Source organism: Rhinopithecus bieti, unplaced genomic scaffold (assembly GCF_001698545.2).
Source record: "Rhinopithecus bieti isolate Rb0 unplaced genomic scaffold, ASM169854v2 scaffold_13262, whole genome shotgun sequence".
Lineage (NCBI taxonomy): Eukaryota > Metazoa > Chordata > Mammalia > Primates > Cercopithecidae > Rhinopithecus > Rhinopithecus bieti.
This window is the reverse complement of record NW_016808004.1, coordinates 6,357,579-6,369,824: the sequence shown is the minus strand read 5'-3', so window position 1 is coordinate 6,369,824 and position 12,246 is coordinate 6,357,579. Positions and strand designations below refer to the sequence as shown.

Genomic DNA, 12,246 nt, shown 5'->3' with positions numbered 1-12,246 from the left:
GAAATTTGGTGGATCTGGCCTGGAGGATGCTGTCCTCTCTGAGGCATCCACAAGCCCCAGGTTGAGTTGAGCCTGTGCAGCAGGGCAGCCCCTGAGGCTGGATGGTCCGGAATGAGCCTTCGACGTGTGGGATGAATCCGCCACCCCCACGGGATGCAGTGGCAGGCTGCCATCTCTCTTGTGGGTTCCTCCTCATGACCTCACTTCCTGCTAAGGATATCTCGAGGAGACTTCTCAGCACCCAGGCAAAGCCCTGGGCACTCACCATCTCCCTCACAGCACCAGGAAAACAGTGGAGCTGCTGCCCTCCCCAAATGCCAGCGCCCCACTGAGGTGGGATAGAAGTGGCTCCAGGAGCAGCAGAGTGAGTTCCTCCCAGCCTCTGCACCCCAGGCCAGGAGCACAGCCCAGGGAGAGGAGCTTCTGGCTGTGGGGCAGCGCTGCGCTGGGGAGGGGCAGGAGTGTCAAGCCAGGGGCGGCACTCAGGGTATGGGTGAACCTGAGACTTCAGTCGGAGGAGGATGAGAAATGGCACCAACAAGCCCCTGGGCCAGCACGTTCCGAAGCAGAGAGCTCGAAGAGGAGCACCAACTCAGCCACAGGACACAGTGACAGGCAGCTCAGGAGTCCCAGAGCCTGGAGCAGGACCCCGCGGCACAGCAGTCCCTGTAGCAGGGACAGGCGATGTCCTGAAGCAGGAAGAAGCAGTTCAAAGAAACTCCTTAAGAAAATGCTGGGAATGGAAATATAATGGAGACAATAAAGGCCTTCATAGCAGGGAAAACAGAATTAATGAGCTGGAAGATGAGGTGGAGGAACTTGCTCAGAAGGCATGAGGAAAGGACAGTGATGGAGCAGGTACCAGGAAGATGAAGAGGCGCAGCAGAGAAAGCCTCAGCACCTGGATCTTAGAGTGTCACAGAATAAAGGACAGAAATATTCAAAGAATCAACAACCAAGATTTCCCAGAAATAAAGAAGCTTTGAAAGATTGAGAAATACCAAGAAGAATAGAATAGGAACCCCCACCCCCCACCTCCAGACACACAATGAGATTTAATATCCTCAAACAGAAGCTTCTGGAAGGCTCTGGAACATGCAGCCCCATCAGGACACACACCCAGGGTGACGGCAGGCCCCACCCCATGCCACCATGGTGTGCCGAGTATGCTTGCATCTCTTTCTTCCTGTCCACCCACCTCTGGTTGTCAGAAATGGACGAGACGAGAACACAGATGTGAAAATATGAAGTACCATATTAGCTCACCAAATGCAAGGTTTATTTGTCACATTATGGTCAAGTAGGTCTCACTTAGTCCTGGAGATCCTGACCAAAGTTCTAATTCAGTAATGCAAGTCCCCACTGAGGAACTGCCAAGGGGCTCCCCTTGGCCCACCTTGACATCCCATGTGCGCAACAGAAAGCGTGGCTCTTTCCTTCCCCCACATCCTAAAAGATGGCCGAACTTCCCAGTCCATAAAAAGAACCCATCCAACATTTCTGTTAAGGCACTGCAGAATCTAGAGGGTCCTAGGACACCCACCAGTCAGGCTTTGCACAACCTAGGCTGCCCCAGTCCCCCACAGCATTCTCATCTTCCTGCAGTGCTGCAGGTCGCAGAGTCTGTCCTCAACAAAGTACCTCTTGGCAGATCTCATCTCCAAGGCTGCCTTAGCCTTCTTGCTTGAGAATGAATCGCCAAAGCCTAATAGGTCCAACACTACTTTTTTTGTACCAAATATTAAATAGCACTTTCATCCGTCTTTATTATTCTGAATAAAATTCACACATGGAGATACTTCCAGTTCCAGACAAACTTGGAGTAGATACACTTCTCCCTGTTCATCCTGCTAAGTACAGCCAGAAGCCTTGGATCTTATTCATAAAACAAACATGAGAAGAGTCAGAACCATGGAGGGGAGAAGGCAGGGGCTGGGAAGCACCTGATTGTAAATTTCCCAAGTTTTCTTTTCCCTCCTATAACCTGGGATGGGTGCTGGGAAAGCCAGCAACCCAGAGGTGCCAGTAGGAATAGACAGAACAGAACTCAAGCTTCCTATCTCTAGCCAAAGCCCCAGGAAAGAGGCAGCCCGGTAAATCAGAAAACATGAGGACAATTAACTGCCCTTCCTCAGCCAAACCCCATGGAAAAACCACAGCCTGACTCCATTAGCAAAGGCAGGTGGGGACATAGCCTTGGCCCTTGCCTGCTGTAAGGAGGCACCCCTCCCCCTTTCCTCCCCCCACCCACCCCAACCTCACCGGGGTATGGGAGAAGCCTGCATAGGGACCTGGGACTTGTACTCCTGCCTGGCTGCAAGAAGGTCCCCATCCCTGCAGTGTCAGTGGAGGCCGCACAAGGAGGGGTAATGAGGTACCCTCCTCTTCCCAACAGTTGGTATCAGTTGAGGCCTAGTGGGGAGACTGGACTTCCACCCCGCCTCCCCATGAGGCCAGGGAAGGCCAAGTGGAGAGCATGGACTTCCAGTCCCAGTTGACTGGAACTTGGTGGTCTCCCTTTTCCTCCACTGGCCTGGTGTCAGAGGAAGCCAGCCAAAACAGTTAAAGAAGACCAGAGACTCACAGCACAATGCCCCAAATGTCAGGATACACACAGAAATCAATCATTATGCCAAGAACTAGAAAAATCTCAACTTACATGACAAGATGCAGTCAACAGATGCCAACACTGAGATTATATGAATGTTGGAATTATCTGACCCTGTAGATCAACCACATGAAAGATGTTTCATTGAGCAATTAAGAACATTCTTGAGGCTGGGCACAGTGGCTCACACTTGTAATCACAGCACTTTGGGAGGTTGAGCAGGTGGATCAGCTTGAGCCATGAGTTTGAGACCAGCCCGGGCAACATGGTGAAACCTCATCTCTATAAAAAATACAAAAATTAGCTGGGCAGGGTGGCACATGCCTGTAGTCCCAGATACTCAGGAAGCTGAGGTTAGAGGATCACTTAAGCCTGGGAAGTCAAGGCTGCAGTGAACTGAGGTTGTGCCGCTGCACTCCAGCCTGGGTAACAGAGTGAGACCCTGTGTCAGAAAGAAAAGAACATACCTGAAACAAATGAAAATAGAATTTCAGCAAAAAAATAGAAAATATAATAGAGAACCAAACAGAAATTTTAGAATTGAAAAATATAATAACTGAAAATTTAAAACTCAGTGGATGGGCTCAACAGCCAAATGGAGAAAACAAGAATTAATGAACTTAAAGACAGAACAATAGAAATTACCCAGTCTGAACAAGGGGAAAATTGAACAGAGCCTAGGGACCTGTGGGTCTGTAACAGAAGATCTAACGTTTCAGTTATGGGAGTCCAAGGAGAGGAGAAAGGTGGGGAGTGGTTGAAAAAGAGGTCAGAGAAATAATGGCTGGAAATTTCTCATATTTAATAAAAGACATAAACCTACAGATTGAAGCAGCAGAGCCCGCCAAACAGGATAAGCCCAAAGAAATCCACACCAAGACACATCACAGTCAAAGTTCTGAACACCAAAGATAAAGAAAAAATCTTGACAGCAATGAGAGAGAAATGACACCACACCGGTAAGAGAAAAACAATTTGAGTGGTGTGGAATTCTCATCAGCAACAATGGAAGCTGGAGGGAGACAGCGCAATATCTTTCAAGTGCTGCAAGAAAAGAACTGTCGACTCAAATGAAGGAGAAATCAAGACATTCTCAGATAAAGGAAATGAACAGGATTTGTTGCCAGCAGATCCACCCTCAAAGAATGGCTAACGGAAAGGAATGGAATGGCTCAACAGAAAGGAAATGATGAAAGATGGAATCTTGGAACCTCAGGAAGGAAGCAGCTAAAATAGGGTGACTGCAATAAACTTTGCTATTCCTCTTGAGTTTCCTAAATTGTGTTTGACAGTTGAAGTGAAAAGTATAACATTGTCTGATGTGGTTCTCCAGGTGTGTAGAGAAAATATTTAAGACAACTGTATTTTAAACAGGGGAGGGTAAGATTTCTACATGTGCCTCAAACTAGTAAAATATTGACACCAGGAGACTAACTTATCTATACAGAATGTGAGATCTAGAGCAGCCCCTAAAACATCCATAGAGAGAGAGAACACTCAAAAACACTGTAGATCAATAAAAATGGAATTCTAAAAAATGTTCAAGTATCCATAGGAAGGCAGGCAAAAGAAAACAGAAGTGAAAATCAGAGGGAACAAATAGAAGACAAAAAAATAGATTTAAGCCCCAACATATGAATAATTACATTAAATATAAATGGTCTCACCCGCTATATGATCCCATTTGTAGAACATTGGTGAAATGACAAAGCCAAAGAAATGGAACACAGTTAGCAGTTGCCAGGAGTTAGGGGTGGTGGTACAGGGAGAAAGGGGAAGTGTGACCAGAAAAGGGATGTACAATAAGATGTGTCTTCTGGTGGCGATAATACAAAGCTACACATTTGATACAAGGGCATAGAAGTATACACACACACTGTACCAATTTCAGTTGCTGACTCAATATTGTACTCTAGCAAGGCAAGATGTCACCACTGGGGAAAATGAGTGAGAGGAACACGGGATCTCTTTGCACTATATTTGCAACTTCCTGTGAATCTATAATAATTTCCAAATTTAAAAAAGTCAGATTGTAACTTCCATATGCATTTTTCAAAAAGGCCAATCCACTCTTGTCTTATATAGGAGAAAAATGTGTATTTCCCCATGGAAATACGTGGGCGTGACACCCTAGAAAACATGTCATCAGCTGTCTCCCTTACTACTATGATTAAGTCTGGATGTGAGAAATAAGATCAAGCCATTTCCACACATACACAAAAAAATGCAGGAAAGGAAAGAACAGAGGTCACATTCAGGAGCATTTGGTGCACCTTAAAACCAGCAAACACACTTTGTGTTTATATGTAAAATGAGGTACCTGTCAGGCTTCAGTAACTACAAATGGTTCTCACCTCTGTGAGTATCAATAGGGTCTCTGAAAGACACACAAGCTGAGGGCACGTCCCCGAGGAGGGACCGCTGTCACACGTAAGTCATTTAGCATCTGCAGTCCCTGCCCATTAAAAGGCAGCAGCACTCTTCCAACACCATGTCAATCAGAAAAGCCCCAAGATGTTCTGGGATATCGCCAGGGAGGAGTATGAACTCCCTGAAGCATCCCTACTGAAACAGAGGGACGCTGCACCCTGCTGACCTCTCAGTGACGGCGGCTTTCTCTCCGTGTCCCACGGGTGCTTCTTGGTCTTCACCACCACCTCCACACCACTGCCCCAAGGGTCATCTCTGACTATGCCGCTGCTACTCCCTCTCACCATGGTCGTCAATTCGTATGATCTTGCAGCTGGCCAGGCAGTTTTCTTCATCGCTTCTCCTGCCCTGCTTCTTTGCAATTTCCATATCCACATGGATAATTTTCCAGGAACTTTCACCGCCTCACCGCTAAACTATCTCAACCACCCACTCTCATGATCAAACCTGCATCTTGTCATTACCAATAACTACACACATTTTTAAGTGAATTTAGCATTTCCAATCAGTTACACCTACCTTCTCACCTCACTTTCTCTAGTACCTTCTGCTCTAATGATCCTCTGAGTCATTCAAAACTCCATTTTACTGAACCTGCCTTCGCTCCACCATCCGTGGCCCTGGAAGGGCTTCCTCACCCTCCTGACACACCGTGTTCCATCACACTGTTTAATCATCCTCATGCCTCATGTCTCTCTTTCTCCTTCTGGCCCACTTGGCAAGATCTAGCCCCAGCCAAACCCAACCCTCCATCTACTCTGTACTTGCCTCCATGGAGGTAAACACAGCTAAACAAAGACCTGCCACCATACTGATGGGTCTCATCCTCAACTCGTGATTGTGAACCTTAAGCAGTTAAACTTTCTGTGTTTTCTGGGTCCATTTCCCCAGCTGCTCATCTATGCAATGACTTCACCTCCTCCTATGGACCAACAGACTTCATGCCTGCAGCATTCCCTTCCTGTGCTTTGTCAGCACTTCTCCTTTCCATGGAGCCTCCACGTGGGTATGAAAACATCCTGTTGTGTGCCCCGTCTTCACCATCCCTCAGCTGCTCCTGTCCCTCCAGCGTCCACTCTGTGTTTCTCCTGCCCTTTACACAAAACCCTTATGAAAAAATTTATGTGATCTCATCTCTGCCTCTTCTGCTCCCATTCTTTTAATTATTATTACTATTTTTTCGTGTGACTTATTTTTTAGAAGTTTGATTTTGAGCTACCTTTAGATTTACAGAAGAATTGTAAAAATTGTGCAGAGAATTTCTGTTATCCCTCACTCAGCTTACTCCAGTGTTAACATCTAATACGACTCATGCTTTTTTGAACTCAAGTTCTCATCATCCACCAAAAATATTCTCATTAAAGTCACTAATGACCTCTGCCATCTCCAACCTGAAGCCAGCCCTGGTCTGAATCACTTTGCTGGCAGTAGTTGGCACAGCTAGGAATGCTGTTTTTGCAATTCGTTCACTCTCCTGTTTCCCATCCCACTCACCATACTTTTTTCTCCCGATCTTCTCAACTTCCAAATGTTGGAGGGTCCCAAGCCTCAGTCTTTGTCCCTCTTCCTCCCTGCCCTGCACATACACCCAAAGAAATCTCATCTACTTCTGACACCTGAAAGCCATCTGTGCTGACAACTCTCAAATGGGCACATCAACCCAGCCCAGCCTTCCCAACTCCAGACTCACATCCAGTTGCCTACACAACAACCCTGTTTTGCTGGAGAAGGCATCACAGAATCAACATGCCCCAAACAGAGCTCCAGGTCCTTCTGTTTCCCCATGAGCCATTCTTATCTCCATAAGTGGAGCTCCGTGCTTCAAGGAGCTCAGATCGAATGCTCTTGAGTCATTTCACTCCTCTCTCTGGCAAGCCCTACACCTGACACAGCAGCATGTTTCATTTCTACCATCAGAATATATCCAGAATTCAGCCACACTGTACTTCCCTCACAGCCACCACCGGGGAGAACCATCCTCACCTCGCCTAGACTCTCAGCCTTCCGACTGGTCTCCATTTCCGTGCTGCCTCCTCTACCTTCCGTCTGGTCTCACAGCATCAGCCTGAGGTGGATCTCCTCACTCCTCTGTGCAAACCCTCAGACAACTCCCGTGACTGACATTGTTTCCAACCCTTCCTGCCTGCGTTCTAACCACACTGGCCTCCCTGCTGTTCCTGGAATAAGGCAAGGGTATTCCTCCCTCTCCTCTGCTCCACCCCTTCCTCCTAGCTTCTGCTCAAGTCACTTTTTTTGGTGAGCATTTCCCCGAGCCCACCCACCATCACTCTGTGTCCTCCTTACTCTAACTTTCTTTCACAGGACTTACCGCCAGCCACTATTTATTTGTTTGCCGCCTCTTCTCAGATAGATGGAAGGCTTCATTAGTAAGGACATGCTTTTCTGGACTACTCTATCTCCAGCACCTGTGACAATGCCTGGCATACCTCGTATGCTCTATGTGCATTTATTGAATGAATTATTTCATGTATGATAATTATCTCATAAGACTCGACAGAATAAACTGAGAACTTATAAGATTGCAATTGAACATTTTTAATTAAAAATGAAAACATATAAATGTCTATAAATAAATGCTTTAAAGGAAAACAAACACCACGAAGATCTTAAGTGAATGAATATAACATGCTCATGAATAGAGCAAGCTAACAAGGTAGATGTCAATTTGTTCTAACTTAATCTATACGTTTTTATCCTAATCAATCTAGTTGGATTCCTTTGAAGAAATTAGACAAATTCACTTCAAAATTAATATAGAAGAAAAGAACTATAAATCACTGTCAAGTCTGAAAAAGTAGAGCAAAAATGGGTTAGAGTGGCTATGAGGAGTTGGCCTAGCAGATACCAACATGTATTGAAATGTAACAAACAGAAGTAGAGTGAGTGAAGGGATAGACCGGGGCACAGCCTGGAGAGCTCAGGAACAGACCCCTGGGCACACAAACGCCTGGCACATACACAGATGAGCCCTCGAATCAATAGGGAAGATGCTTTATTTAATAGCACCGGACCTCGCAGTGACCTGGAAAAAAATAAGTTCAGGTCCCTATGTAACATTATCTATAAGGATGGACTCCCAGGCGACATCCAGGGAGAACTGTAAGGGTATTTAAAAATAGAGGGGATCCGTGCAACCTGGAAGACACCAAGGACTTTCATGGTTGTGTTTGGGCCTTCTAAAGCAAAGCAAGAAGGAAGGAAGGAAGGAAAATAAGGGGGAAAAAAGGAGGACTTACTACAAAGTCACATATATTTTTAAATAAATATATTAATAGTTACCTGTATTATATATCATATATTATAATGTAGAATTAAAATACAAAGATAAAACTTATATGCATACATACAATTTTTTAAAATTGAGAAATAGCAGCAACCAGTGGTCCTCAAACTTGAGAGTGCGTCGGAATCATCTGGTGGACTTAAAACAGGTTGTCAACCCAACATCTGGAATTTGTGAATCAGAATCTAGGGTGGGACTGGAGAATGTGCATTTTGCACAAGTTCCCAGGTGATGCTGACGCTGGGTTTGGGGGCACTTTGAGAACCCCTGGCAAAGGTCATATTTGTTGACAGACATGGAAGAGACATTTGCATGGCCTAAGAATGAAAACACGTATCCAGAATTTACAATCCTGAAAATGACTGAAAGATATTCTATATAATGTACAGAGGAGGCCAAAGGGCTGACAGGAAGTCAAACCAAAACAATAGCTTGCCACTTTGTGCCTATCCACACGGAGGCAGTCAGAGTGGGCTTCCAGCAACAGGCCACGGTGTGCGGGTGCAGCTCAGGCACTGCTCATGTGGGAAGCGGAAGAAGCTGTTCTGGAGAGGGATCTGCTGGTCGTCCCAAATAAAATCAAGCACCATCTTCCCATGACTCAGAAAAATGTTCACACAAGCCCTAAGAGGTGGTGTTGGGGATTTTCCCTGGGGCTCTCCATGGAATATTTATAGCAGGGAATAGAAGGCAGCCAACATCAGCAGGCGGGGGGAATGATGTCCTTGAGAGCAGTTGGAACCACAAACAAAATGTGCATACAGCACAGTGCAATGATCTTAAATATCGTGCCTGCCGATAAAGAGCAAAGAAACAGTTTTTATGGCACATCATTTATGTAATTTAAAAACATACGCATGCACAGCTCATTTCACAAGGTTGTATGCATGCATATTTGGGGACTTAATCACAAATCTACTAGAGTGCTGGCCCAGAAAAAGGGCTAGGGAGGAGAAAAGGTGCTGGTATCAGGGTTAGAGGGCAAGAAGAAAAAAAAGGTAGAAAAATACCAAATAGATCAGCCCTGCATGGACTCATGAGCATCTGTTCTGTACTAAGGATAGTGAACTTACATCTGAGACGCTTCCAAAAACTAAAAGTCCACAGGTGGCTGGGCTCCACCAGACTTGTCTCTGATTGTTGGGTGGGTCTGGAGGGCTAATTGGCACTCAAAGAAGCAGTGGTGGGCCCTGCAGGGTGACCAGGAGGAGGAGCGGGGGCAGACAGGGTTCGACTGAGAATCCTTAATGGGGAAGGGGCAGGGGGCAGAGCTCTGAGCTGCAGCGGGCAAAGGCGCCCAAATACTGAACCTGGAGGCCAATTCTGAAGGAGGGGCTTTGCAGGTCTTCAAGTCCGGAGCTCCTCTGGATGCTCCCCTGCTAACTGCAGCCCTGGCTGGAGTCTGGCATCCCACCTGGGGACAGTGGCTGGAGATGGCCCTGCCCAGAATGGGAGGAGCTGAGAAGTAGGTGAGTGGGAATCCTGCAGTTGGTGGGAGAGGAAATAGGCTGGGGGCCAAGACAGCCAGGTACTGACTTCCCATGAGGGGGTCAAAGCTGGAGGTGCCCCTTCAATACAGCCATACCAAAGGCACCAAGGCAGATGGAGTAGGATACTCCATCCAGAGATACCCGCCATAGTGCACCCATGGGTAAGCCCACAGGGCTGGGTAAGCTTGTCGGGGCAACCCATGCAGGAATGGACGACACAGCTGTCTGCATGCCCAGCCAGCGGGCCGGGGCAGTTAGAAATTTGTTTCCCACACAGGCACAGAGGCCCCGGGCAGAGCCCACATCCCGCCTGGAGGCCGAGGCAGCTGTGAGTATGTGGATTTCCTCCCAGGGCTGGGAGACATGGGAGAGGTTTTTCTGTGTGGCTAGTTCCCAGGAGGTGGCTGTCCCATTGTTGAAGGGATCTGCTCTCCCCAAGCCTGGTGACACATGTTGGGCTTGCTCTCCTGGCTCCCCCACCATGGAGCAAACAGTGGTTAGAACAGAAAAGAAAAGGTTCAGGAAGGGGTGAGGCCATCCCAGAGTGTCCAGGAGGATCAAGACAGCACCCTCTGTAGCTCATGGTGGTAGAGAGGGCTGGGGGGCATGCAGTCTTTTTTTAAGGCAATGTCTTGGGTCAAATTAAGAGTCATTCCCTCCCATCCCCATGAGTCCCCAGCCCCCACCTCAATGTGGCGCACAAGCACCCCAGAGGACTGATGGCTAAGCTCTGTGGGGGACTGAGGTGGTGTTAGGAAGAAAAGGAAGAAAAATCCCAAAACAGCTGTATCCTCCTTGCTGGAGTCACAAACAAGGAAAGCTGGTGGCAAGGGGCTCCTCTTGGAGTGTGAGAAGGAACCCCTATGGAGGGAGACTCGACCTACCTCCCAGGCAGGGTGGCCCCCACGAGACCTGCCTCAGAACGTCAGTGAGTGGGCAGGTCTGTTTCCGAAGTGCACTCTGGCTGCAGTGGGGTGGGGGCAGAGACCAGCAAAGTCAGGGGCCGGACAGGAGTCAGGGAAGAGGTGATGGCACTTAGAACCCAGGGAAGCAGTGGGAGGGAGGGGAGCAGGTAAGCTTTGGGAACACTTAGAGCACCCTTCCTGACCAGGTGTTGGAGGCGAAGAGAAGAAACAGCTCAGAACAGTGCCAGGTGAGATGGACACACAGATGCACCAAGGCACTAGGAAGGCGTGGGTTTGGGGGAAGACAGTCTGGGTGAAACTGGCCACATCTGAGTCTGTGTCCCTCAACACCTCCTAAGGCAGCTGATTGCATTAGAGGCCCGGATCCTTCCCCTCGATGTAAGCCGCCCCCATGTCACATGACCCACTCAGGCTCTGGGTGAAGGGTGCGTTAGTAATGAGTGCCTCTGCGACTGCCATGAGAACATGCCAGGTCAGCTTGCCAGAGTAGGAGAAACATATGCACAGAGCTGAGGCACCCCAGGCCTCCGGGGCAGCCCACAGCACTTGACCTGCAGATGTGAACGAGCCCTAGATGGGTGAGCTTCAAAGTGCTGGGCAACTTCTCCAGGTGATTCTAATCTTGCTACTGCTGAGGTGCACTGGCCCCAAGTGGCCTGCACCTGCCTGCTGACACCTGCCTGACCCCAGCTGAGAGCCAGACCACACTTATGACTGGTCCTGGTCAGAAACTGCAGGTGTACACGCTGATAGGCATTTACAGTATGCTCTAAGGGTGTCTTGTTACGCAGTGCGATTTTGCAGTAGATGACTGATACACTTTCCAAAATGTCTGCTTCCTAAGAGTAGACAGAGTCTAAGGCTAAAGCAAGAAAAAGCCTGAAGGAATAAAGAAATGGGATGCTCTGGCCTGTCCCCCTCCTTCCAGGACACATTCTGAGGGGCAGGCCAGAAGGACAGGCTTGAGGGGACAGAGGAGCTGGGCTCATTTCTGCCCCCTTGCTGCCCAGAGCAGTGACTGTGAAGACAGATGTGGGAGGGGTACAGGCGGCCATCCCCTCACTCCAGGGGAAGGAGCAGTCAGCTACCCTCCCAAGTAGCTGAGGAGGCCCTGATGTGCAGTGACTGGTGTGAGCTTAGCGTGTGGACAGGATCCAGGTGTAAATGCAGGTGTTCAGATGCTTACCTGGATGCCAGAAGCCACAGAGACTGGAGAGGGAGAGCAGGCGTGCAGCCCCACCATAGCAGATGAACCCACATAATGCTTCCCATTGGTGAGCCTCACACCCACTTTCACACAGATGCAGCCTTCTGTTCAAGGTGGAAATCCTCACTGCACAGAGGATGGGGAACCTCTGAATACGTTCAGATTTCCTCAGAAAAAAATTCCCAATAAACAAAATGGGGGCAGTTAGAAATTATGTTCAGTTATGGGGGGAAAAAACTACCAGTATTGAGTAGCAAGACGATGAGCAACTCCACTGAGAA

General features: G+C 48.0%; 1 protein-coding gene across 1 annotated transcript; it reads right to left on the bottom strand.

Annotated features, from left to right (window-relative positions):
- Nucleotides 1–9,435: 9,435 nt before the first annotated feature.
- Nucleotides 9,436–12,001, bottom strand: LOC108537479 (putative uncharacterized protein C3orf56). The gene is given in 3 exon segments (XM_017884958.1): nucleotides 9,436–10,016; nucleotides 11,444–11,597; nucleotides 11,945–12,001. Coding segments are annotated over 3 exon segments (792 nt in total).
- Between the last annotated feature and the right edge of the window lie 245 nt (nucleotides 12,002–12,246).